The sequence below is a fragment of the Notamacropus eugenii genome, chromosome 1 (genome assembly GCF_028372415.1).
Source record: "Notamacropus eugenii isolate mMacEug1 chromosome 1, mMacEug1.pri_v2, whole genome shotgun sequence".
Taxonomy (NCBI): domain Eukaryota; kingdom Metazoa; phylum Chordata; class Mammalia; order Diprotodontia; family Macropodidae; genus Notamacropus; species Notamacropus eugenii.
The window spans coordinates 377,610,064-377,632,460 of record NC_092872.1 but is presented as its reverse complement, the minus strand read 5'-3'; the positions used below and the strand labels follow the sequence as shown (position 1 = coordinate 377,632,460).

General features: G+C 41.0%; 1 protein-coding gene across 1 annotated transcript in view; it reads left to right on the top strand.

Moving 5' to 3' along the window:
• Nucleotides 1-22,397, top strand: part of CSF1R (colony stimulating factor 1 receptor) — a 44,100-nt gene that overhangs the window by 7,250 nt on the left and 14,453 nt on the right. Inside the window, exons 2-10 of the mRNA XM_072630699.1 lie at nucleotides 3,799-4,077; nucleotides 5,594-5,875; nucleotides 6,605-6,741; nucleotides 8,591-8,756; nucleotides 10,850-11,036; nucleotides 13,776-13,891; nucleotides 14,898-15,018; nucleotides 15,265-15,452; nucleotides 17,688-17,803. Coding sequence (XP_072486800.1) covers nucleotides 3,799-4,077; nucleotides 5,594-5,875; nucleotides 6,605-6,741; nucleotides 8,591-8,756; nucleotides 10,850-11,036; nucleotides 13,776-13,891; nucleotides 14,898-15,018; nucleotides 15,265-15,452; nucleotides 17,688-17,803 — 1,592 coding nt within the window. The remainder of the gene's footprint in view (nucleotides 1-3,798; nucleotides 4,078-5,593; nucleotides 5,876-6,604; nucleotides 6,742-8,590; nucleotides 8,757-10,849; nucleotides 11,037-13,775; nucleotides 13,892-14,897; nucleotides 15,019-15,264; nucleotides 15,453-17,687; nucleotides 17,804-22,397) is intronic.

Below are 22,397 nucleotides of genomic sequence, written 5' to 3'. Positions count from 1 at the left end.
ATGATCTAAGATCTGGTACTACTAAACCTCCTTCCTTTACATTTTTTTCATTAGTTCCTTTGATATTCTTGACTTTTTATTCTTTCAAATGAATTTTGTCATTATTTTTTCTAACTCAGTAAAATAATTTTTGGTAATTTAATTGGGATGGCATTGAATATATAAATAAGTTTAGCTTAAATTGTCATCTTTATTATGTTAGCCCTGCCTACCCATGAACAATTAACATTTAGTGTATACATATATATAATATATGTCTCTGTATGTGCGTATATATATATATTTATGTGTGTGTATGTGTATGTATATGTATATATACTTATGTTCCTATATATCACACATATGTTCCTATATATCACAAACAAAACTCTTTAAGAAGAGATAGTAAGAGATACTCCATTTAAAATAACCCTAGATGGTATAAAATTCTTGGGAGTACACCTGCCAAAATAAACCCAGGAACTATATGAACAAATACACAAAAATGATTTGTATAATAATAAATTAATACATAACAAAAATATTTTTATACAAATAGAATCAGATTTAAATAATCATAGAATTATGCTTTTAAAAAATCACTTTAGTTGCTAGACTGGAATAGGGAGAGACTTGAGACAAGCCAGCAGGCTATTGTGAGTGTCCAAATATGAAGGCCTGTGGCGGTGGTATGGTAGCTGCGTGATTGGAAAGAAGAGAGCTTATAGGAAAGAAGTCAATTGAGAAGAAATCTTGGAATATATTGCATATTTCAAAAGACACCAAGAATAACACCTTGGAAGCCTGATTATAAATAGATCTTTAACAGACTAGAGGAATTTCATACATTTCTAATAAAAAAAACAGAAGCTAAGTAGGAACTTTGAAATGTAAACACAAATCAAGAATAATGTAGTGCTAACATTCTAACTGAGGGAGAAGAAATGTATGCCTTAGAACCTTGATTCTGAACTGTTTTCAAATGCTCTTCATGTTTTCAAAGGGTACTTAAGGGAGTTAAATTAGAAAAACAGAGGCCCTAGAGGTGGATTCATTTTGTTCAAAGGGTTTTAAGAAGGAAACAAAAAGGGAGGGTAAAAAGAATACACTAGTATAGAAAGGAGAGAGAAGGTGGTGGGATTTATTACGGTTGGGGTTCGAGGTGCTGGGGACCCTAAAATACCAACAGGCTGTGTCCTGCTCAAATGAATTTGACCCAAGCCTTCTTTCAGCCAAAGTAAAACAAAGTTTATCAAAGATTTGCTATATTGGGTTGACTCTTAAGAAGCCTAGCCATTCGTGAGCTCATATTAACAAGCGGGCCAGATATAAACTGAGCTAGATTGAATCTGAGAGCCTTCATGGGGACAAGAAGGCTCTTATATACAGAAAGACTGAGGGAAGAATTCAAGTGTCGCCAAGTAGTCTGGGGCTCCAGGGATGGTCTTAAAAGGGGAGGTCAGAGGGAGGATCTTGATGGGAGCGGCCAGTAGCCCAGAAAATAGGATTTTTGATAGGATCAGGGGTGAGGAGTATCTATATGCACCTCAAGAGAATGCTAGATCAAATAAGGAGAATCCAAGAAGCCTTCAAGGCAAGGTTTTCCAGGGTTCCCTAGACAAATGGGACCAAAACTCTCCTGGGCCAAGAGACAAAGACCTTGGCTTGGGCTTGTACTCTGTCATTACCAGTGGCTGGCAAGAAGAATATACAAACATGGAGGAAGGGGCAATGAGAATGGACATATGATGAACCTGACACTTATCTGAAATAGACAAAGGAGGGTTGATCTCACACACACGCACATACACAGGCGATTTAGTGCAGAAATATATCAAATTCAACAGGGAAATAAGTGGGACTGGGGAAAAATGATCAAAGGGGCAGAAAATATCAGGTAGGATGAGTAGTCTCAGGTAAAACAAACTTATTGATCTTGAAGAAGAGATTAAAAAAGAAAAAGAGGAAAATAAAAGAACTAGAATTCAAGGGAGTGACTATCAACTGAGGGAAAATGCTTGGAAAATTATGTTATATGAATGGAGGATTACTGTGCTATAAGAAACGATGAAGCAGATTATTTCGATGAATCTTGGGTAGTATAAATTGATACAGAGTGAGGTGAGCAGAACTAGGAGGAGTTCACACGAGGACAACAATATTTTAAGCAAAAAACAACTTTGAAAGACATGAAAATTCTGATCAATCCAGTGACCAACCAGGGTTAATGGTCAGGGCCAATCATGACCAATCCAGAGGACTGATAGTGAAACATGTTATTACTTTTCTGACAGAGAGATGATGAACTCATGATGTAGAAAAAGACATGCATTTTGAACAAGGCCATTGTGTGGATTCATTTTGCTTGATTGTGCTTAATTGTTACAAGGGACTTTTTTTCCTTTTCTATTTTTTCTTTTTAATTTTTTTTAATGGGAGAGAAAAGTAAGGTCAACAATAGTAATGCCAAGAAAAAAAGGTCATTGAAACATCTTTTTAAAATGCATGTAAGAGAACTGAAGGACGTCAAAAGGAAGCACAGAGAAGCAGAACAGCTTTGAAAGTTTTGAAATAACATATTTGGTTAATTACACACTTTTTTAAAAATAGGCAAGTGGTATGAAATGGAAATTTACTATTTCTTATATAATCCTCTTTTGCATTCTGATGTATATATGGAAATGCTATTTTGGGGTGTTTAAATTCAAAACATTAAAAAAAAAACTTTTGAAAGAAAATCACTTTGAAGAAGGATGGAAAATCACTTTGAAAAAAGTGTGGAGGATGGTTTGGAATGGGGAGAGACTTAAAGCAAGAATGATTAGGAGGGCATTACAATAGTCCAGGGCTACTGATGAGGGTCTGAACTTGAGGACTGACTGTGTGAGTGGAGAGAAGGGCTTAGATGCAAGAAATGGTGTGGTGACACAAATAGCACAGTTTTCCAACTAATTGGATATAGAGAGGATGTGGGGGTGGGTGGGTAAAGGAGAGTGAGGAGTCTAGGATAATACTGGGGTTATGAACATTAGAGAAAGGAAGAATAGTGGTGCCCTCAAAAAAATAAGAAAGTTCAATTGACAGGGGGTCAGGAGGGGAAGATAAAGAGTTCTGTCATGGACATGTGGAGTTTGAGATGTCTCTGAGGCGTTCTGTTGAAGTATCCAATTGTTAGTTGCTGATAGAGTTCAGAAGATAGTCTGGTGCTGAATATACAGATTTATGAGTCTTTTGCAGAGAGATAATTAAACCTATGGGAATAGAGAGAGTGTAGAGAAGAGGATAGAGCTTTGGGATGCACTCACCGTTGGGGGAGTGATATGAATAATGAGCCTGCAGAAACAACCAACAACAACTAAGGAGTGGTCAGGTATGCAGGAGAAAGCAATGTATTGAAAACACAGAGACACGGTCTTAGCTAAGTCATGGTCCCCACCTCCATGGAGCTCATGGACCATAGGACTGGAGGATCTGCCAGATACATAGAGTTGTTTAATCAGAAGGTCTGGATTTAATCCCTTGCTTTGCACCCTTTTAGCTTGAGAAAGTTCCTCCTTTGCTCTGGTCTCAGTTTCCTTTTTCTATAAAATAAGCTGTTATGCTAAATGATCTCTAAGGTCCCTTTCAGTTCTAAAGATTGCATAATTCTATAAGGCAGATAGATAATAATAATACAAAATAAAACATGATAATTTTCTTAGAGAAGTACCATCTCTAACAGTTCAAAATGCTTCTTTTTCAAGGGGATCAGACATCCCCAACACTTTGGGGGTGTCTTCCCCTGTCTTAAAGCCTAACAGCTTCTCTTCTTACCTCCAGGTCAGGCAGTTCCCATAATTGAACCTAGAAGTTCATATTTGGTGGTGGAACAAGGATCAACTGTAACACTTCATTGTGCGGGCAACACCAGTGTGGATTGGGTCAGTGATGTGAACTGCAACACCACTGACTGTATTCTGCAACCCCTGGGCAACACCAACAACCTTAGTATCATCAACACTACAATTAGTCATACAGGCACCTACAAATGTTTGGAGAAACGAACAGGAAACCTGGATGGAGATAACTCTGCTGCCTCCCTGCACCTCTATGTGAAAGGTATGGGGCTCAAGAGCCCAACATCCTTAACCTCAGCTCCTCCCTTGGGTTTTTCCCAGAATTGGGTTCTACCAGAGAGCTACTAAAGGGGTTGGCATTACTCAGGGGTGGGCATGGGTCTGGCAAAAGGGATGCCTGGAGTTGACCTTGAACTAATGGATTCATTTTTGTTCAGGAGGGTTAGGTCTCTACCTCATCCCTTTACTCTCTTCCAACCCCCAAATCCTGACTGTTTTCTATTATCCCCAAATCTCTTCTCTAACCCACCACTCTCATGACTCTTGATTGTCATCAAGGGCTCTCTGTCCCATCAAGATTGGGACAAGAATCTCTTTTCTTCTCTGAGACCCCAAAGTTCTGTGGGATTAAAAAGTTCAACCCACTGGTCAAAATTTTCATGGTGCCTCAGTTACCTATGGTGGAAAGAGATGTGACCTAAGAAGAAATTACCAAGTGCCATTATCCTCCAGGGTAGACTTGACTGCTGGTCTAAAGCCGGTGGTCACATCAGCTGACCACTTCTTATCACCCACTCTGCAGTCTCTGAGCAGCACTTGGGCCAGGGTGGGCTAACAGAAAACAAACAATAGATGTTATAGATAGAGAGAAAAATGTAGCCTTAGGAATACGAAGTTGAACAAAACATAATTAGGAATCCCAGGCTAGTTGGGAGAGAAAGGGATGCTTGGATGGGTGGGAGAAATCATGACTTCAGCAAGAATTACATTGCAATAAACATATATTAATCACCTGAGCACTAAGCCAGGCACGGGCAGAGAGAACGTTTGACTAAAACACAGTCCTTGAATTGGATCAGCTTAAGATTTAATGGGGAGAAGCAGTGTGGGATAACATATAGAGGAACATCCTTTAAGTTCAGAAGACCTGTCTTCTGGTCCTACGTCTGACACACTCCAGCTATGTAGCTGTGAGCATGTGAGTTAACCTCTCTGTGTCCCCCAGGCAGCTCTCTTGAGACTATGAATTGCAGAGTAGGGGCCAACAGCTATGCAGACCATCTGGGCAATCTCTCAAATCTGAACCAGCTCAGGAGATTCTGGCCACACATCTTTGGAGGCCCTAAGAGGAGCGAAGGCAGCAGAGAAGTTAAGATCATAGGATAGAATGAAAAGCAACCTGAACGTGTTACAAGTATGCCTTTGTGGTCATGAGCATCTGTACCCACAGAGGGCATTTCCACCCCCACAATTCCTAGGCTGATAAAGTCCCAGGTTGGACCACCACTCCCCCACCCGTATCCACACCCACAAATGATATGAGCCCAGAGAGAGCTAACATACACTGTTACCTTCTGAGTGCCCAACACTGTGAAATAAAATGCTTTGTGACATCTGAAGGGAACCAGCAGCTCAAGGCCTTTTTGAACCATATGAGCAGCCCCGTAGTCCACCTCTGCATTAACACTTGGCTTTCATGGTTATTTTCCTGATGCATTTAATCTTCATCTTTTCTGCCCCTCTACCTTATTCATTGACCTGGTTCTTCCTCTGGACAGATCCAGAAAATCTTTGGAGTGTCCCCGTCAGTACAGTCACTGCCTTCGAGGGCAGTGATGTGCTATTGCCCTGTAGGATCACAGATCCCACAGCAGTGCCTTCAGTAGCTCTGGAGAGAAAATATAGTAATAAGCCTTTCAAGACCAACATCACCTTTGACCCTTGGAAGGGCTTCACCATCCGCAAGGTCCAGTTCATACACAGAGACTATTACTTCTGTAAGGCTGTGGTTGATGGGAAGACCAGATCCTCCTCAAAGATCCGGCTGATTGTGGAAAAAGGTAACTTGAGGAAGGGAAGACTCAGGGGAGATAATCCTTAAACAAAGGTGGCAGGGTGAGGGGTGATTGGTGATGCTAATTGGAAACTGGTGACTCTTGGGGGAATGGAGAATATGCCAAAGGGTCCCAGGGAGGACCTTGTCCTATGGAATCTTATCTGAGGAAGAATCCAGAAGTAGCTCAGGGGTGGGTACGTTGGATAATAGAATACTACGTCTGGAGTCAGGAAAACCTCAGTTTGTATCCAGCTAATTGTGTGTGATCCTGCCCAGTCATCTGTTACAGACAAAATCTATTACGTATTACAAAATCTATACATACGTATGTATATGTATGTATGCATGTATGTGTATATACATTCTAGATATTGTTATTCTCCTCAGCTCTATGACTTTACCTCCTGGGACTGGTTCAGGTAGTACCAATGTTTGGGTCACATTCTGGTACATGTGCTAATGGCACTCCAGGCCAGTTCCTCCCCTCTGATTCTGAAGTCTTTCTTTAGCACTACACAACACAGTGAATACTTAGAACACTGAACACTGTAGCTGAAATCGGAAGACCCAGGTTTGAATTTCAGTTCAGTCATTTACTTGTTATGTGACCTTGAACTTATGTGACTTCATTGCCCTCCTTGGACCTCAGTTTCCTCATCTGTAAAATGATGGTGGTAATGCTAAGATTGCTTTCTGCTTTATCCCAAAATCTTAACTCTTCTACTGGGTTCAGTCCTCTTAGGGCCTCCAAAGTTGTGGCTAGAACCTTCTGAGCTGGTTCGAATACAAGGGGAACCTGCCCAGATTATCTGCACAGCAACCAATCCAGATGTAAGATTTGATATTGTCCTCAAACACCAGGAGAAGGAGGTGAGTACCACATATCCTGAGGGATAGTTTTGGACAGAGTGCCAAATGGTTAGATACAACCAACTGTGTATATTTTCTATATAACAGGTTTCATAGTTATTTGTTGATTTTTTTTTTTTGTCTTATCATGCCTACTAGACTATGGGCTCTATAGAGACAAAAATTGTAGGATGTATAAAACTTTCCATCTTTCTTATTACCTAACAGTGCACAAGTAGGTACTTAGTAGTAACTTCATACACAGTAGGTCCTTGAGAAACTTTTAATGAATGAAGGTCTGTTAAAGGTATAAAATTCCCTGGGGTCAGACCATGGATTCATCCAACCCCATGGCCTGAGATTATGGAAGTACTTAGTATTTAACCATCTCTAAGAGAGGGACATCCCCCAAATTCTGGTTACCATTCAAGTTTCATCACCCTCAAATGTGCCTCATCTATCTGGGGATTTTTATTTAAGTTATTCTCTCTTGGAAATAATATAAAGGGCTAGAAGAGACCTTAGAACAGAGGTTAGAGACCTTAATATAGAATATAGAATATAGACCTTAATGTAGAAATATAGAATGTCAAAGGTTACTGATAAAGTATCCCCTGATTCCTAGGTTTGTGTTCTTTCCTCTCTTCTTTTTTCCAAGAAAAAAAAGCAGTTAAATGATAGAACACTGGACCTGAAGTCAAGAAGATCCGAGTTCCCATCTAGCCTCAGCTACTAGATATATGTGACCCTGGACAAATTCCTCCATCTAGGAAACCTAGGTTTCCTTGGCTATAAAAACAATAGCACCAACCTCCCAGAGTTTTTATGAGGATAAAATGAGATAGTGTTTGTAAAACTCTTTGCAAACCTTAAAGCATTATCTAAATATTAGCTATTATTTGTCACACAATCTTCAGAGAATTATGTGTGGAGGATAAGAACTTAGGGCAGCTAATGGATGGAGTGCTAGGCCTGAAGTAAGGAAAGATCTATTTTCCTGAGTTCAAATCTGACCTCAGACATTTAGCAGCTATGTGACTCTAGACAAGTCACTTAACCGTTTGCCTCAGTTTCTTCATCTGTAAAATGAACTGGACAAGGATATGGCAAACTACTCTGGTATCTCTGCCAAGAAAATCCCAAAAGGCATCAGAAAGAGTCATATGTGACTAAAAAATGACTGATGGAACATAGAGGAAAAGGGAAACTCGAACCCCTGAAAACCTGACTCACTGTCTGGACGTATTAAAAATACATTTATACTGCAATCTCAGAGACAGGCATGTCAGTTGCTTGGTTTCCTCTTCAAATTCTCAATTTCTTCATCTGTAAAACAAAAGATAACAAAACTGGAGCTACTCATGTCAAGGTTTTTGTAAACCTTAAACACTATGTGAATTTGAGTTAATAATATAATTAATTCTTGGTGAGGGAGGACATAGCATTGATCTGCTATTTCACTACATGAGGAAACCTGGTAAGGATATAGATGAGTGACTCCTTGCCCAGGACACTTCAAATTTAGCAACATGCCCCAGATCACACGGTCAAGTCTGTGTCAAGAGGTCAGTCTTGATCCTGGATCTTTCTGAGTCCGGAGTGGGTCCTCTGTCTACTCTAATGAGTAGTGATAATAAATGAACTAATTTAATCTGAAGAGAGTCAAGTTCTAAGGAGAGTAAAGATCTCTATTCAGAATGTAGCATGTTGAATCAAACAGTTGAATCAAGAACCTGAACACTGCGGAAAGTGAGTTACCAGTTTTCCTAACTTTATAAATTCAACAAATCTGGATGTTCATCCCTCTGGATGTGCTTTTAGGGGCCCACCAATGGCTGGGGTTCTCATCAGCTTTTCATTCTACCTGCAGAACACTTCCCTGGGAAAATACAAGCATGAGTTTATCAATGACGATTATCAAAGTTCCATCAACTTCACCATCACAGCTGTGCGCCCAGAGGATGGTGGCACCTATTTCTGTGAGGCTTTCAACCACTTGGGCTCCAGCATTTCTTTCGCAGTTCTGAAGGTTGTAGGTAAGGAAATCTGAACATAGTGTTCAACTGTGTGATGGTGTGGGGCCTTGGGATGCTGTGCCATTCACTGGGGAGCCCTGGGAGAAAAGAAACCATGCATTTTGGAAAATACTAAGGATGCTCATGAGGAAAGGCATCAGGAGGAACCAGGAGAGGGAAACGGTGATACCAGAAGGAATAGAGGAGGGGACAGGTAGGAGCGTGGTAAGACAGGGGAGCAGAGGAAACCATTAGATTTTATTCAGTTCAAATCAATATAATTAAAAAGCACTGAGAATTACTTTATACTTGCGAGCCTTCAAATTACCATAGGGAGGCCAACTCACTCCTTCACAAAGGTGGGAAGTCCACAGCTGGTGCAAACTGCACACGTTTTCAGACTTTTTCACTGTTCTGATCAATTATACTGATTTTTTCCTCTTCTTCTTTCTCTTTTTAAAGAAATACTATTTGTTATATGAGATGGCTCCCAGGGAGAACAGAGGGATAGTTTAATTCAATAAACATTTAGTAAGTGTGCCAGGTACTGAACTAAGCTCTGGGGATACAGATAGGAAAAAAGAAAGATAGTCTCTCTTTTCAAGGAGCTTACAATCCAATGGGGGAAGTTAATATTCAAAAAGAAGCTGAAAAGAGTAGAGGTTTTGGGGGTACCTGTTGCAAAGTTTCCATGAGACTCCATGGAATAAAAAACCAAGCAGAGCTGTTGGTGGAAAATGGAGAGTGACCTGAAAAATTCTGAGCCCTCTGTAAAGCAAGACTTGGGAGGAGATTTCAACGAGCTACATTTTGAAATGGGAGCTCTATTGCCTTTGTAATGTGGCTCTCTTTTAGATTAAATCAGCTCTCTCCTCCAGTCATAGGGATTCATAGCAACTGAGGGAGTTGAAAAGGTGTTGAGTATCAGAAACTGAGTTAGTCTGCATGGTGATGAGATTTTAGGGGATCAGTTTATCTTGGGGAAGGCATGATATTCTATGCAGTGGAAAGCAAGCAGAGGCACTGATGGAAAATGGAAAGAAAATTTATACTACGGGAAACTATGACTATATAAAAACAAAGGACATCAGTAAAAATTGATTTAAAAGAAAAACTTTAGGTGGAAGACAAGACTCACACAGTGAATATTGTTTAATAACAATGGAGCAAGTCAGTTACCAAATGAGTGGTACTTAGGAAAAGTCAGAGAAGGGAGCTGTGTCTGTGGGCTGGAGTGCTCAGCAAGGCCTCACCATGGTAGTAGGCCCTGACCTGGGCCTCCAAGAATTTGGAGAGGTGTCAGTGAAAGAAATGAGGCATTAACATGAGCAAAGGCCTCTTCCAATCACAGACTAGAAAAGGGCTTATTTCTGTGTAGAGGAGTAGGAAGAGATAAGGTAGGCTAAGACCAGATCATGGGAGTCCATGAATGCCAGACTGAGGGTTGGTTAGTGAAGAGCCATGGAAGGTTTTTGACTAGAGGATGAAATGGTGAAAGAGACAGTTTAAGGCAAATAGGCAACCTGTGCTGACTGGTACCAGATCAAGGCTGGGCTCAAGGATAACGGAAGGATTCAGAATCCTCTCCTTTGTTCTGCTGTGCACATGACATGTCTATTTTACATATATTTATATATGTATATGTGTGTATGTATATATATATATACACATATATAATATATAATAATAAATATATTTATTTTATATTTAAGTTTATAATATGTTTCTTTTTCTTTTCTTATTATTTATTTAAGCTTCAGTATTTGTATAAAATTTTAAAAAAATTAGAAAAGGATAATGGAAGGAAAGCAAGCAAGAGACAAGATTTAAGGGGTGGGAAAGAGTATTGCCAAGAAGAGACAAGGCTTGCCTAATTACCTTGAAGGTAGCAGGAATTTAATAAATGTTATAGTATGAGGTTCATGAAGGTAGGAACCATGTCTTATTTATCTTAGTGTCCCACCTGGACCCCCATCCAATCTTTCACGTGCAGTAAGCATTTAATAAATGTTTGTTAAAATAGATGAATGAATGGAATACATGACTATCAGCTGAATGCATGAATTAAAAGATCTCTTCATCAATGCTATTCCTTGAAATGTTCCCTCTTTCAGAGAAGGGGTACATGAACTTGTCCTCTGAGCAAAGCCTCCAACTAGCAAGGGCTGTTGGGGAGAATTTGGACTTGAAGGTCAATATTGAGGCTTATCCTAAACTGCTTAACTGGAGTTGGACTTATGATGGCCCCTTTCTTGATTCCCATGCTGGACTTCTGACCTCCATTTCTGGGGAAACCTACAGGTACTCGCTTCTTTTTCTACTTTTCCCTTCCTGCCCTTGTTGGCCTCAGGGAAAGGCCAGAAGATATTGGAGTAGATCTCTAAAGTGACTAACTACATAAGCTAGAACAAGGGTGGAGAATCTGTGGCCTCAAGACCTCAAGTACAGCCCTTTGAGTCCAAACTTCACAGAATAAATCCCCTTAATGAAAGGATTTGTTCTGTAAAACTTGGGTTCAGTCAAAGGGCCGCACCCAAGGACCTAGAAGGCTGTATGCAGCCTCAACAACACAATCTCCTCACCTCTGGGCTAGAGTCTCACCCAAGCCTTCTCTTCTTCACTTCATACTCAGGAAGCACAAGGAATAGGGCCCTAGGGATCCCCTTAGAAAGAGAAGGAATCCAGTGATCTGCTTCTGTTACCTAGAATTATAGAATCTAAGACTTAGAAGTCAGGAGTCCTTAACCTTTAAGCCATGGTCTCCTTTGGTAGTCTGGGGAAGTTTATAGACCCTTTCTCATACTAATGTTTTTAAATGCATAGGATTACAAAGGAAATCAATGGTATTAAAATCCCATTACAAAAATATTTGAAAACATAAGTTGATGGACCCTGCTTTAGGCCATACATTTTGTCCTCCAAGCTGAAGTCTAATTAATCAGTCCTCATTCTTAGGGGCCAATTGATTACATAAAGAAAGCCTATTTACAAGTCAAGAAATACAAGTACATGGATAGGTTCAAAATCCAGCTTTAGGAATAAGTCTTTCTAGACCTGTTCCCCTAAGTCTAGTCTTTTCTTGTTCTGGAAGTCATGCCTGGGTACCTGACAAGTTTGGACTCAGCATCAAGAAACAGAACTGCAACTAGGGCAAAGTGTCCAGGACTTTGCCCAAATTGCCAACATCTAAGGGCATGTGCTTCCTTCCCACTGGGGTCCACAGACTGCCATTTCTAAGCTTTGTTCCTTAACAGTCCTCTAATGGGCCACACCTCACAGGGATTGGGAGTGGAGGGAAATGGTGAAAGGATGGTAGGATCTGGGAGAGGACAAGGAAGCAGGGTCTGGGGTTAATTGGACAAGAAGGTATTTTACTCCTCCCTGCTACTTTACTTACAGTTAGATTATCTTTTCTTTGACCCAGATGCCTTCACCACTAATTCTCCTTGAGTCATGAGCCAGACTCTTTGGGGTATGGTCCACAGTACCACAACACTCCCTAGAAAATTGAATTTGCCCTGTGTACCAGGATTCCTGGTTATGACTCCACTGAGAAGTCCATGTCCCTACTCCAGGTCACTAACTTCTGCCTTCTTAAAATATTTTCTTGCTTCCTTTCTTCTGTTACCCAACTAAAAACATTTGGTTCCCTGAGTGTCAGCTTTTTCTATCTTCCTCCAGGCAGTGAAATCATCCAGTACTAATGTCTGCTAATGTCTTAAAGCATTTTAAAGTCCTTTAAAATTTAGCATCAAATGGACACCCAGGCCTCTATTAATTATTTCTGTGAAGAGCTGTAGTATAGTAGAAAGAATAGTGAAATTGGAGTCAGAGAACCAAGGCTTAAAGTTTGACACTTTTCAGGGCATGTACCTCATTCTTTTCCCAGAGGGATATAATTTCTTCCCATGGGGCAGCTAGTATAGAGTGCCAATTGAACCTGAAGTCAGGAAGACTCATCTTCCTGAGTTCAAATCCAGCATCAGACATTACTAGCTGTGTGACTCTGGGCAAGTCACTTAACCCTATTTGCTTTAGTTTCCTCATCTGTAGAATGAGTTGAAGAAGGAAATGGCAAACTATTCCAGTATCTCTGCCAAGAAAACACCAAATAAGGTCATAAAGAGTTGAACATGACTGAAAAACAACTGAACAAAAAACCAGTCTCTATATTTTGAAAGTTTTTTTATTCCATGTAACTTGGAGATTACGATTATTCTGTATGGTGACATCTATAAAAAGTCTTAAATTTTAATATTATTCAGTCAAAAAGAATTTATTAAATACATACTACATGCAAGGCACTGTGCTGAGTGATAAGGATACAAAGAAAGGCAAAAGGACAATCCCAGTGCTGGAGGAGCTCATAATTTAATGAGGGATAGATAGAACAAGAAACAAGTATGGCTGAACCAGCTAGATCTAAGATAAATAGGAAGTAATTAACAGAGGGAAGGCACTGAAATGAAAAGAGATAGGGAAAACCTTCCTATAAAAAGTAGAATTTTCCTTGAGATTTGAAGGAAGGCAGGGAGGGCCAGGAGGCAGAGAAGAGAAGATAAGAAAAGAACGAGTTCACCAAAGAGAAACTCTTTACGAAGAGTTGATATCCCAAGTCACAATTTGTGATCTTTTTCAGCAAAGTTGCCTTTTTTCAGGGACTCAGCCAACCCAAGTCATGATTCCCCTATAAACAGGGCTTCCTACTTTTGTGGTGGCTTAGGTTAAATAGCAAAGAATCCTGTGGTAGTGTGCTTCTTTGAAGCCTCAGAGGATGGTGGCCATTATCACCAGCTGGTATTTCATGTTTGTCCATTGCGTACCAAACTCATTGTCTATCTGGGGTGTGCAATTCAGAATTGGTAAGAACTTTATCCCAGTGGCTAAGAGATAATCACACCTGCAGAAGAAGGGGCACACAGCCATGTGCCTAGTTGTACTACTCAGCATTGGGGAAAAGCCTTAGGTACTACAGGGAAGAGGGAATGTTCCAGGACTGTGGGCTTGCTGAAATTAGATTGTCTTCATTTCCCCCATTAGGTACAACACAATCCTCACTCTGTCTCGGCTGAAAGATTCAGAAGCTGGCTACTACACTTTCCATGCTGAGAACTCAGATGCTAAAGCTTCTCTCACCTTTGAGGTCATCCTATTCCGTGAGTGTCTCCAGGAGATGAAGGGAAAGCTTGCAGGAGGGCTTCTGGTGGGTCTGGACCTAGAGCTAGAGCTGGGAATCAGGAGCCCCCCATTCCCATACTCTGAAACCTCTCTTGAAAACCTGGGGATGGGAAGTTCCAGATGGACTCAGAACAGTTGGAGAAACTGCCTAGATACCAAGTAGATATTTCTGCATGTGTATGTGCCCCTGATGGACTGAAAAGCAGACCCTACCTGAGGTGATGAGAGAATATAAGAGACATAGACCCAAGGATTGGTTTCTTCCCCCAAAGGACCAAAAATGAAAGGCCTCAGGCCCCTTCCTGGGTGATAGGTCATTTTAACCACTTGTCCTCACCTTTTACGCCTTTCCTCATTTACCCTACCTAGACAAGAAGTATTCTCTCAGTTCCTTGCACTATGCAATACCCAGTTAGCTCTACTGGGGAGTCAACTAACTGATGAGGGGCAGAGGTGCTGAAAGGACTGGTCCAGAAGATCATTGTAAGGATTTGAGAACTCAGTGAAGGAATGAGGTAGAGGGTGGGTGATAGGAGCTCAGTGAAGGTATGAGACATCTTTGAGGAGATAGGGTTTCAATGAAGAGGATAGAGGCTCAGTGAAGGGATGGGGGAGTTCAGTGAGGATATTGTCAATTAGTGAAGAGCCTAATAACTTGGTGCAGGGTATAGGGGTTAAGGGAAGAGGATGAGAATTATCAAGAAAATGGGGGAGCATTAAGAGGATGGGGGCTGAGTGAGGGAAATAGAATTCAGTGAAGGGGATGAATGCTCAGTAAAGGAGAGAGAGCTTAGTGAGGGGACTGGAAGGCTGAGGAAGGAATGGACAGGTTAAATGTGAGGGTTTAACCCATGTCTAGGCAGTCTCCCTTTTCACATAGTCATAGCAGATATATTTCCTGGTAATGGTACAAGGGAGGAGAGCCTTAGGTATACAAAGTCCCTCACTGCATTTATTCTATCTCACTCCATTTTCCGTATTCAGATCCCCCAGAAGTACAAGTCCAGCAGGCATACCTCAATGTCTCTAATGTCCTTCGCTGCATTGCCCTGGGATATCCGGCCCCTGAGATTACATGGTACCGCTGCTCAAGCAATAAAGAAAGGTACATCATTCACTTACCGACTCAGATCATGGCACTGAAAGTCCAGGACTGAAAGTACGTTCATTTCCCTAAATGCTGTTTTCCTGGCTAGGCTTAGATGGTCCTGAGATGATGGTACTCCATTGGTGTAGCTCATATAGTTCCTTGAACACAATGATTCTCATTCCAGAGGCTCAGAGAAGCCTTCATCCCCCTCACTGAAGTCTCATTCCTTTGACTCACATCTCCTTCCTCCCACCTTCCCAGCTGCAACCAGCACAGAGTGTTGCTGTGGCATGATACCAATACCTCAGTCCTGAGCCAGGAGCCTTTTAAAAAAGTGATTGTTGAGAGTATCTTCCATATCCAAACCCTGATGGAAAACACCACCTACATGTGCATGGCCAGCAACAAGGTTGGGAACAACTCATATATCTTCTGGCCCATCCTGACAGGTGAGAATACTGTGGACTTTCCTGTGAGGGGATGGTGAACATCCCTATGATCCCCCACAAGAAGCCCTTGTCCTTTCCCAGACATACTTTTCCCATTGTCCTTCCATCTAAAATCTGTGAGTCAGACAACAAATAGAGTAACTGGTACCTTCTGGGAGTGAGGCACTATTTTCAGAAGCAAAAGCACAAGGTCCCTGTGCCCATGGGCTCAGGGTAGCTAGAAAGACAAGACCTACATGTACAACAAGGAACAAATAATTCAACAAACGTTCATTAAATCCCTTCGGTGCTCAAGACACAGTGCTAGATGCTACAGATACAAAGAGAAAAGCAAAAAATGTCCCTGCCCTCTATGCGTTCACATTCTATTGAAGATGCAACTCGTATCTACATAAGTAAACACAAAATCGTACAAAGTAATTTCAAGAGGGAAAGAACATGATTATTCAGCAAATATTTATTCTTTATGTAGGGCCCTAAGGTTGGCATCATGGCAGATACAAAGGTGAATGAGCCCAGTCTCAACCCTCAAGAGCTCATAGTCTTTAATGTTAAAATGTGCTTAATAAGACTATATGTGTAGAACCCATATAAGATTGCATGCCATCTTGGGGAGGGAAGGGGAGAAAATTTAAGACTAATGGAAATTATTGTAGAAAACTGGAAACAAATTAATTTTTTACAAAAAGAACTCAGAGTCTATCAGGGATGAGTGTCATGTGAAAATGCCATGATATGAGTTACTTAAGCTAAGGATCAAAGGGGGTTAGGTCAATTCTGTCTGAGACCAAGCCCTCAGGGAGGTATCCCATATTGCAGAATGCAGAATGTGGTAAACTGCTGCTACAGTCTGTCCTTCATTCTCAAAGAGGACCATGAGGTCAGGAAGGTGATGCCATGACATGCAAGCGAATTGGATTTAAGTGAGGCAGGGCTATGCAAGGTCACCAGCCTCACTTTTTCCTCCAGAGCCATCTGGGTCCAGTGGCTAGATATGGATTAGGACAACTTCAGATGGGCCTGGATGTAGTGGGAGACCTTGGCCTTTTCAAGCTAAAGTCTTTAACAGGTTTAAGTTTGATTGAGGCAAAGTCTACTCAGCTGCAGGGACAGTGAAGGAAGAGGTCTGGCTAGAAGGGAGATGACGTCCTCTCCTCCTAGAGATGGATTTGGGCAATGAGAAAATTGGCCACCTTTTGAATTCTCTTTGCTTCTCTGGGTTATAAGCATCATTTCTTGTTCCTTGAACAGCTATCTGGTCCCAAGAATTTGGCTTGGCTTCCTCAGAGTTCCAAGCTCCTGGGCTTAGCCTAGACTGCCCTGGGCTCTTCCAGGCACTGTTTGTCTACCTCTGGTGCTATGGATCAATGCCTCAGCCTTGGCATCCTTCTTTTAGCCTTGAGGCTCTGGACAGGGAAGCGGAATGGCTTGCTCATAGTAATTTGTGTTCATATCTTTCTCCCTATCTTGTTGAGAGCAGAGTCTGTGCCATATCCATTTTTCCATTATAGTTATATCTTTCACTGTCTAGCACAGCACCTGGTACATAATTGAATGAGCAAAGTTGGGTGGCTTGTCTGGTTTCAGTGAAATGGAACTCTGGCAGGCAGCAAGCAGGGGCTGCCTCTCATGTCATCTAGTTATGGTGGCAGAGAAAGCAAGTTCAGAGTAATCCCAGGCTCCTCACTTTCCCTTGCCCCACAAGGCCGATCACTTACCAAATATCAATGATTCTACCTCCATGGCATCTCCAAGATCCTTTCTGCTTCTCTTTAGTCCTGTGGCCACCACCTCAGTTCACACCCTCATCGTCCTTCCCCTGGACTATTCCAATAGCTTCTTAACTGACCTCCCTGCCTCAAGTCATCCCCTTCTCAATCTGTTCTTCACTCGGTGTCCAAAACAACATCCATAGAGCCTAACCTCTTCCCATTTTACTCTGGGAACTCAGGTTGGAAAGGAAGGTTGGGTATAGATTATGAAGGGCTTCTGATGCTAGCTAAAGAAGTTTGGACTTTATCCCCAAAGTAGGGAGTCATTGAAGGTTTTTGAGCAGAAGGACACGGTTAGAAGGTCTTTGGCTTACAGGACACTAGGTTTCGCTGCTAGATTTTCACTGAAACTTTCTCCCTAGCTCCCTTTCACCGGCATCATCCTTGGATAAAGGCTACTTGTTGTGAGGGGGAGGACCTGAATGTAAATGTTTTCTTTTTTTTTCCTTCCTGTCATCCCCAGAACCTGTAGTCCGGCCTGGCAAAGATAGTCTCTTTATCCCCGTTGTCACAGCCTGTGTTGCCACGACCACCCTACTTGCTCTTCTACTCCTTCTTCTCCTGTACAAATACAAACAGGTTAGTCCTGGGTGTGGGACTGGTGGAAGGGCAGAGTGGATTTCAATAGTAAAATGGGGGGGGGGGGAGTGCCGGCTAATAGAGGAATTCTACCTACCTGCCTCCCCCATTCCCTACTCAGCTCGGGTATCCCTGAATATACAGGCAAATGGACCAACCAAAATTCCCTCTTTCTCTTCCTCATTTTCTTATTCCTCATCTCCTCAGGAAGAAAATAAGACAATTCTTTATGATTCAGTCACACCCTCAGTCAATAAACATTTTATAGGATGTGCTTTAGTAGGGATTTTTTTTCCAGGTACAGTATTGTGCTAGATGGTAGCTGAGAATCTTTTTCAACCCTGGAATTTGGGGATACATATAGTGTTCTAGGTTGTAGAAGAGACAGAAGAAGGGGAGCAAAGAAAAAGACAACTCTCCTGTGTGTGTGTGACCTTGAGTAAGTCTCTTCTCTTGGGGTCTCAGTTTCCTCATCTGTAAAATGAAGTATGGAAGTAGATGATTTCTAAGGGAATTTCCAGCTCTAAATCCTAGGACTTTATGAATAGACGTGGTGCCTGCCCTCAATATATGAGAGACAGGTACAGTTCTAATAATAATAACTGCTTCTATTTCTATGCCACTTAAAAATTTTCAAAGTTCTTTCCTCGGGACAACACAGCAAGGAAGATGCTACTTGTATTATTACCCCAGTTTTACAGATGAGGAAACTGAGAGAGAGGTCATCCAATACTAAGATTTTCCATTAAACAAGCTGCCTTTCACTGAGTGTTCTTTTCCCTCAAGCAAGATGTGATGAATGTGAGAAGGTAGCAAAGAAAGGGGCACGACTACGTCAGGCATTCCCTGGCTAGGATGGGCAAAGGAATCCTAAGAGATAAGGTTAGAAAGGCAGGAATGTGACAACTGGTTTTCATATAGTGCTTTAAAGGTTTCTCCACAAAACCCATAGAAGGTTAGTAGTGGGAAGAGTCTTGTTATTATCATCATTTTTTTAACAGATGAAGAAATTAAGGATAAGGAAATTGCTCAGCCCAGGCTTCTTCACCGCCAGCCCCCACCCCAGCACTCTTTCCAGTCAGTCTTTAGGGCCTTAACTTTACCAACCAACCTTAGAAGTTTGCATGTTCAGAACCCTAAAGTTTTCTGAGGAAGGGAATGAACAGTGTGATTCAGGGACTTCTCCTCGCTTGTGTCCTGCCGTGACAATTGCTTGCTCCTTAGTGCAAAGAAAAGAGATTGCTGGTTAGAGCAAAACTTTGGATCTCCGACTTTCTCTGCTTCTACCGCAAAGGATCCAAAGCCTCCATGATCAGCTTACCTACGGGGAGGGCAGGCCTTGGGAAACTTGGCCTATACTCACCCAGACTGAGCTGTACTAGAAAGATAATTCAGTAATTTTACTCTCTTTCATTTCCTCATTGGTTTAGTCAGGGCTCCCAGTGACATGAGAGGCTCCGATAATGTATTGGGAAGAGTCCTAGACTGGAGGGAGCCAGAGGACACCGGGGTCCTTGTCCTGACAGGTTCTACACTACTGTACTCTTAGGCATTAATACTAACTCCCCTTTCCACAAGGCTTCCCAGCCCATAGTGCACTTTTCTCACAACAATCCAGTAGTTTTCATGAGTGTTATCACAATTTTACAGATAAGGAAACTGAGACTTAGAGAAGTGAACGTGCTCACATAGCCAATAACTGCTAGACTCAGGATTCAAACCTCCACCTAATACTTTTACCACTATCCCTCCCTGTCTTCCCAATCAGTTTGATTCTCTGGGCTTCTGTTTCCTCATCTGTAAAATCAGGAGGTTCAACTAAATGGTCTCAAAAATCCCCTCCAGTTCTGACATCCTTTGAGCCTGCAACATAATTGCCATATAAAGTAATTTTCCTATAGAACAATCAATCAGTGCATTCTTTTTTAAAAAAATATAGTATTTTTCCAATGACATGTAGAGACATTTTTTAAATATTCATTTAAAAATTTTTGAGTTCCAAATTTTCTCCCTCCTTCCCTCATCATCCTCTCTCAAGGATGGTAAATAGTTTGACATAGGTTATGTATGTGCAATCATGTACAACATTTCCATATTAGCCATGTTTGAAAGAAGAAACAGGCCAAAAGAAAAGAACCACAAAAAATAAGGTGAAAATCGTATGCTTTTATCTATATTTAGACTCCATCAGTTCTTTATCTGAATGTGAATAGTATTTTCCATCATGAGTGAGTTGTCTTAGATCATTGTGTTTCTGAGTGAAGTTGTTCATAGTTGATCACTGCACAATGTTGCTGATACTGTATACAATGTTCTCCTGGTTCTGTTCTTTTCACTTTGCATCAGATCGTGTAAACCTTTCCAGATTTTCCTAAAATCTGCCTGCTCATCGTTTTTATGGCACAATAATATTCCATTACATTCATATAACACAAATTGTTTAGCCATTCCCCAACTGATGAGCATCCCTTCAATTTCTAATCAATTCATTCTTTTAAAAAGTCAATTCATTTTTTGAAAAAAAAGTAACTCTAGGCAAGTCACTTTTCTAATGTAGTTGACACAACAGACTCTCACACAGAACTACCTAAAAATGTATACTTTGAGAAGACAATTAGATGCTTAATTATTGACAGAAAAAGAGTGTACTAGAGTCATATCTAACTGAACCATGTGAACTGATTGTTAAATTTTAGTGTGAGCATCTATATCTAGGAAATCAACAGACACTACAAGTCAGGACTTGATTATTTGTTGTTGTTGTTGTTTTACTCTCCAAACTTAAGTGCTGGAGAAAAATCTAAATAATGCAGAATAAACATTTGTGTCCAGCATTTTTTTTGAGATGGTTTTTAAACTTTTATCAGCAAACATCTTCATGTTTCTGATTTTGTTTTATGTATATATATGTAACATTTAATATTGTAATTAGCCAGAGTTCCATCTTCTTTGTTTGCAGTCATTGTGTATATATCGTTTTCCTGGTTCTGCTTTCTTTACTCTTCATCATCCCATGCAAGTTTTATCATGCTTCTCTGACATCTTCACATTCACCTTTCTTTGTGATCCACTATTATGCTATATACCATGTTTATTCAGCTACTTCCTATTCCTGGGTGCCTGTTTAGTATCCCAAGTAATGCTACAACAGATATTTTTGTACATATGGGTCTAATCTTTCTGTCAGAAGCCTCCTTGGGGCATAGTTCCAGCAGTCATAGAATTACAGAACCATATATAGAACCGTAAATATTGGTCCTGGAAGGAGCCTCGGAGGTCATTCACCCAACATCCTTGGTCTACAAATGATAAGACTGAAGCCCCAGAAAGATACGAAGATATCCAGAAACTCCTGACTACAGAAAGAGTACAAAAATGGTGCAATGGATAGAGCGCCAGGAGTTCCTGGAGTCAGGAAGACTCAACTTCTTGAGTTCAAATATGACCTCACACACTAGCTGTGTGACTCTGTGTGCCTCAGTGTCCTCATCTGTAAAATGAGCTGGAGAAATAAATGGCAAACCACTCCAATATCTTTACCAAGAAAAATTCCCAAATGGGGTCATGAAGAGTCAGACACAACTACAACAGGGTCACAAAATATAGTGTGAAAGATTGCTTTGCTGTGTCATCAGGATCCATAAATTCAACATCTGCAGTTCTCTTTGCACTAAGGATCCAACTCTTTTTGGGGTAGCTTTTACAAAGGGATATTTACACACAAGGTATAGCCAAGATTGGGAAGTACGAATTCTCCCCACCTCCAACTGGGAAGAATACTTTCCCCTCCACATATACTCATTCATTCCCTGGAGAGTGAACTCAAACTTAGTCTCTCTCTGTCTCTCTCTCTCTCTCTCTCTCTCTCTCTCTCTTTCTGTCTCTCTCTGTCTTTCTGTCTCTCTCTGTCACACACACACACACACACACACACACACACACACACACACACACACCATAAGGCACACTCTTTTTCCTGTATAACCACAAGGTTTTTGGGTAAAGTGAGCTTAAAACTAAAATACAAAGATACTGAAACACACAGATAAGGAACATGTATAATGAGGGGTACTTCCTAGCCCTGGAAGTATTTTTTCCCTTTGTGAAGTTCTCACAAATTTCACTTCTTCATGTGGCATAAACAACGGATAGTTTTCTCCCTTGTTTGCAGGACACAATGTCTCAGTTACCAGATCATTACACTTCTATGCTGGGTCATCAGGCCACTTCTCAGAATTAGTTCCTCACTGCATTTAGCAGTTGCTGCTTCTGGGAAACTTTGCTAGAGACTTTGCTGGACCTTGGATGGTTCTTCCAATCTTTCAAAGTTTATAAGGTCATAACCTAGTCCATCTCATCTCCAGATATGTATTCACCTTTTTGTGTTTCCCTTTACCCCTAGGTTTTAAAGTTTTTATTCAGCTCTGGTCTTTTCAGTAAGAATGCTTGGAAATTTATTTTATTAATGGTCCATTCCCCTCTCCCTTGGAGGATTATATTCCATCTTTTCTGAACAAATTATTCTTGATTATATGTCTAATCCATTGATTTTTGGAATATTGTATTTATGATGGTAGTTTCTAAATCCTGTGTG